We start from the raw sequence: 4,879 nt of genomic DNA, 5'->3' as shown, positions 1-4,879 counted from the left end.
TTGGTAAGGGGATCAAGGATTACAGGGAGTAGGCAGGAAAATGGGGTTGAGAAATATATCAGCCATGATAGAATGGCAGAGCAGCCTTGATGGGCAGAATGGCCTAATTCTGCTCCTGTGTCTTATGGTCTGTGAGAGCACACAACACTCCTACACACACAAGGATGCATGGATTCACATACAGACTCAGTAACACACACACAGACTCAGTAACACACACACACACACACTCAGGCCACTAAAACTACAAAGGAAAGGAATTTCCAGCTCTGTGCTGTCAACACAAACTCTCTGCTCCTATGATGCTGCTTGGCCTGCTGTGTTCATCCAGCCCTGCACCTTGTTGTCTCGGATTCTCCAGCATCTGCAGTTCCTACTATCTCCAACACAAACTGTGTTGTTTGGAACACTTGCTCAACCTGATCCAGAATCTGTCAATGCTCCTCCAAACCCCATTTTCTCTACAGCATGCAAACTATCAATTCTCCAAACCCTTCAGTTTTGAAAAGTCATATCGGACTCAAAACGTTTACTCTGCTTCTCTCTCCACAAATGCTGCCAGACCTGCTGAGTTTCTCCAGCAATTCTCTGTGTACATTTTAGATCTCCAGCATTAGCAGTGCTATATCCTTTTCTTGATGGTTTAGTTTTGTACAGAATGCAGTGTTGCATGGGTCTGTCTCCTATCCACTACACCAGTGTCCTGAGCAGTTCCTCTTTATACCTCTTTCGAAGGAATGCTAAACAATTAAACAACCCCTTTAAAAGGCGCTTCCAAATTATTGCAATAAAAACCAAAAACATCAAAGCCACTCAATAAAACACCAGGGCAGCAAGATGATATTCTAAAAATATTGTCAGAAATTGCATCCCACAAAGTAGCAGATCAGAGGCGGGCAGCTACAACCCTCCCCTACCTCGGCATGTGTAACTTACTGGGGGAGGCGACGGCCTAGTGGTATTATTGCTGGACTGTTGACCCAGGTAATGTTCTGGGGACCCAGGTTCAAATCCTGCCATGGCAGATGGTGGAATTTGAATTCAATAAATATCTGGAGTTAAGAGTCTAACAAAGACAGTGAATTCATTGTCAATTGTTGGGGAAAAACCCATCAGGTTCACTAATATCCTTTAGGGAAGGAAACTGCCATCCTTACCTGGTCTGGCCTACATGTGACTCCAGACCCACAGCAATGTGGTTGACTCTGAACTGCCCTCTGGGCAATAAATGCCAGCCTGGCTAGCAACACCCTCACCCTATGAATGAATTTTTAAAAAAAACGCCCCAGGGGTGTTCTGCAGAATATTCGTACAGTCTCAGGATAGACATGTACATATGCCAGTCACGTACTGTTGGTCACTCAGTCACTGCATCAGGGACAGGGAGGAGCCAGAGGGATCCTGAATCCCAAAAGAGAAAACCAGAGGGGACAAAAAAAGCTGGAGCAAAACAAGGGCTGCTGATGCTGATTTATTTAAAAGGACTCTTGACAGTTGGATTGAAATCAAGTCCTTGAGCAATACACAGACCAACCACAGTCACAAACTGAACATCAGGAATTGAAATTATTTGCAGAGGTTAAAGAAGGTTGAGTATATTTACTGGAAAAGAGGAGGTTGCAAGGTCACTTAATTGAAACTTTCCACAGTTAGAACTAAAGGGAATTGACAAAGTTAGTTTGGGAACAATGTTTTCAGTTAAACAGGGTTCAAATCCCAGTGGATGAGTAGGAAAAGAGAAGAAATGGAACTTTATTGTCAGAAGTTAGGAGAAAAGGACATCAAAATGTTAGTTAGTTAGTTATTCTAATTGTATTGTTAAGGATTAAGAATTGGAGAATAGTCATTAATTAAGCATCTTGAACATATATAAAAACAGACTGTACTCAGTAACAAATTGTAATTTAATAAGTTACTTTGATGTTTCTGTTTTTTTTAATTGCAGTAACATGGAAGCATGCCTTTACAGGGGATGTTTAATTGTTTACCATTCCTTCAAAAGAGGTATAAAGAGGAACTGCTCAGGATATTGGATATGGTGGATAGGAGGCAGACCCGTGTAACATTGCATTCTGTAAATAACAGAACCATCAAGAAAAGGATATAATACTGTAGGTGTTGGAGGTCTAAAACGAACAAAGAGAATTGCTGGAGAAACTCAGCAGGTCTGGCAGCATTCGTGGAGAGAGATGCAGAGTTAAAGTTTTGAGTTTGATATAAGTTTTCAAAACCGAAAGATCTGGAGAACTGATGGTTTGTATGCTGTCGAGAAAATGGGGGTTGGAGGAGCAAGTGGGGAAGATGCCCCAGAGCACAGGAAGTGCTAATGACAGTAGAGAAGGGATAGAGATGCAGTTTAGATGTTAATGGTGGGTGTTATAGCAAAAGATAGATTAGTTCTACTTTGAACAAACCTGTGCAAACAAGTTTCCACGTGGCAGAAGGGATGGATGGATGGAAGGTGGGTAATCAAAGTGGAGGAGAGTGTTCATGCTCTGAGGTGTTTGAACTCAGTGTTGAGAACTGAAGGCTGTAAACTGTTGAAGGGGAAAGTGAGGTGCAGTTCCTTCAGCTTGTGTTGCGCTTCACCGGAACACTGCAGCAGGTCTAGGACAGGAATATTAACGTGACAGTGAGATGTTGTTTTGAAATGGCTACTGACTGTCAGGCCGGGTTCGTTCCAACAGAGTCGAGGTGTGCCGCAAAGTTATCTCTTACTCAGTGTTTGGTAGGAGTGATGTAAGAGTGCTTTACAGAGGGAACAGGTCCCTGCAGAACGCTGACAGGGGGAGATTTGTTTGGTGGTATCCTATGACAGAAATGGCAGATGATGATGCTTTGAATGCGGAGGCTAGGGGATGGAAAATGAGGTGGAGGGCCACACTATCAATGTTCTGAGAGGGACGTGAAGAGGCGAGTGGGGAAGTACAGGGAGTGGGTCGGACGTGACTAACGGCTCTGTCACCCATAGTGGGTGTGAGAGCAAGTTCTTGGTGAGGAAAAAGGAAGACATGTTGGAAGTAACATTGTGGAAGGTGGCAACATCAGCACGAATATGAAGGAGAGGAAGAAACTGGGGAGAATAGAATGGAGTCCTTGCAGGAAGCAGGTTGTGAGGTAGTGTGATCAAGGTGACTGTCGTGGTTGATGGGTTTGTAATGAATAGTATGGGACCAAAAATGGAAATTTCTTCATAATTGGAAACAGGGAAATTGAGGAAGGGAAAACAAGGAGAGGCAAAGGTGGACAAGATGAAGGTGAGCGAAGGATGGAACTTGGGAGCAAAATATCTGAGAAGGGAGTTTTGAGCAACAGAGAGTTGAAATGTTTCTTGTTTCAGTCCTATTTGGGCCCCCTTCCCACAACTCTATCCCTCGGTACTTCAATGCTTGCATGTGTGCTGCTTCCTGCTGTTGTCTGGAATCAGAAAAAAAAGGAATCAATTTGCGCTCCAACCTCCTCCAAGGCTGGAGAAGGTCATTTTAATGAACTTGGCAACTTAAATGAATGTGGGTACAAGTGGCTGCTGACTGAAACTCTGTCTCCCTCAGTACAGGGAAATTTGCTGTCTTTGTACACGCCAAGACCCAGGAGCTGCGGGCGAAGGACCTGAACATGAAGGTGCACGGGATCCCAGGCCACGTCTTCCACTTACAGCTGCTTGAGAAGTGTCATGTGAAGCAGCAGATCTTGTTGCGAGCCCGCACTGAGTGAGTAAGCCAGCACTGGGCTGAGAGAGCAGTAACTGCCATTGCAGAGCGGTATTGAATTGATGTTGGTATGGGACTCCTAATTAACCTGCTCTTTGAATCCATCCCTTTACTGGACCTTTTCTATCAAGATAAACAAAAAGACATGACACCACCAAAGTAAAACAAACTGAAACAAAGGTGCCGAAGATCTAAAACAAAAACAGAAAAATGGTAGTGAAACTCTGCAGGTCTGTGGAGAGAAAGCAGAGTTCATGTTTTGAGTACAGTGACTGCTAATTCTGAAGAAGGGTCACTGGACCCGAAACGTTAACTCTGTTTCTCTTCACTGCTGCTGAGTTTCGTCAGCAATTTGTGTTTTTGTTTATGAACCGGCGTAGACCCAGTTGACAAGCTTGTTCATGATCAATAATTGACCAGCCATCTTTTGTTCTGGTGTCTGGCAAGTCCGCAGGGAGCCAGAGCCCAGAGAATGATTCCTGTTCTATTGTTCAATAATTTTTAACTCGCTGAGACCTTCAGTCCTGCAACAAGCCTGAGCCCCTGCTCAAATTCACCGCACATTTGCACAACATTAGTGTCAAAGCGAAGGTTCTCACCGGGTGCACACCTGGGTGGAAGGGACACTGTGTTAAAACTGAACTGTTTCTCGGGGGTTTGGTGATTCCATGCGTTGTCAGAAAAACGCTCAGGGATAGAGACCCAGCTGTGAAAACCCAGCTGCTGGCTCCTGGGGACAAGTATGAGAGGCTAGTCCCATCCTGATAAAGGTTGAGGCCTGAGTTAACAATTCTACACATGCCATGTGGTCTCCAGTGAGTTAGATTTTGGGAGTGTGGGCTGTGAGTCTAAGCAACTATCAGCTCTTGAATCCAGCTCCTGGCACCTCACCTGGTCTCACTTGGTTTTTGTGCTCAATATCTTTTTTTTTACACTTTTTTTGGGAAGGGGGATGGATGATTTCCCCAGGGGAAAGCAGCCCAGCTGCTCCTCTGGCTGTGACCTGGCACGAAGGAGGAGTGGCACCAGCCTGAGGGTCCAGTGATAACACAGTGTGGAGCTGGAGGAACACAGCAGGCCAGGCAGCATCAGAGAAGCAGGAAAGCTAACATTTCAGGTCAGGAGATAGCAGGAACTGCAGATGCTGGAGAATCTGAGATAACAAAGTA

The 4,879-nt window shown here is 44.8% G+C and overlaps 1 protein-coding gene across 1 annotated transcript in view; it reads left to right on the top strand.

Annotated features, from left to right (window-relative positions):
- The first annotated feature begins 1,706 nt into the window (after positions 1-1,706).
- LOC109914720 (rho guanine nucleotide exchange factor 19-like) overlaps positions 1,707-4,879 on the top strand; it is a 9,290-nt gene continuing 6,117 nt past the window's right edge. The window contains exons 1-2 of the mRNA XM_048615248.1: positions 1,707-1,788; positions 3,552-3,710. Of these exons, the coding sequence (XP_048471205.1) occupies positions 1,724-1,788; positions 3,552-3,710 (224 nt within the window). The 5' untranslated portion in view covers positions 1,707-1,723. The remainder of the gene's footprint in view (positions 1,789-3,551; positions 3,711-4,879) is intronic.

The sequence above is a fragment of the Rhincodon typus genome, chromosome 31 (assembly GCF_021869965.1).
Source record: "Rhincodon typus isolate 14 chromosome 31, sRhiTyp1.1, whole genome shotgun sequence".
Taxonomy (NCBI): Eukaryota; Metazoa; Chordata; class Chondrichthyes; order Orectolobiformes; family Rhincodontidae; genus Rhincodon; species Rhincodon typus.
The sequence above is the reverse complement of the archived record's forward strand: the minus strand, read 5'-3'. Positions and strand labels throughout refer to the sequence as shown.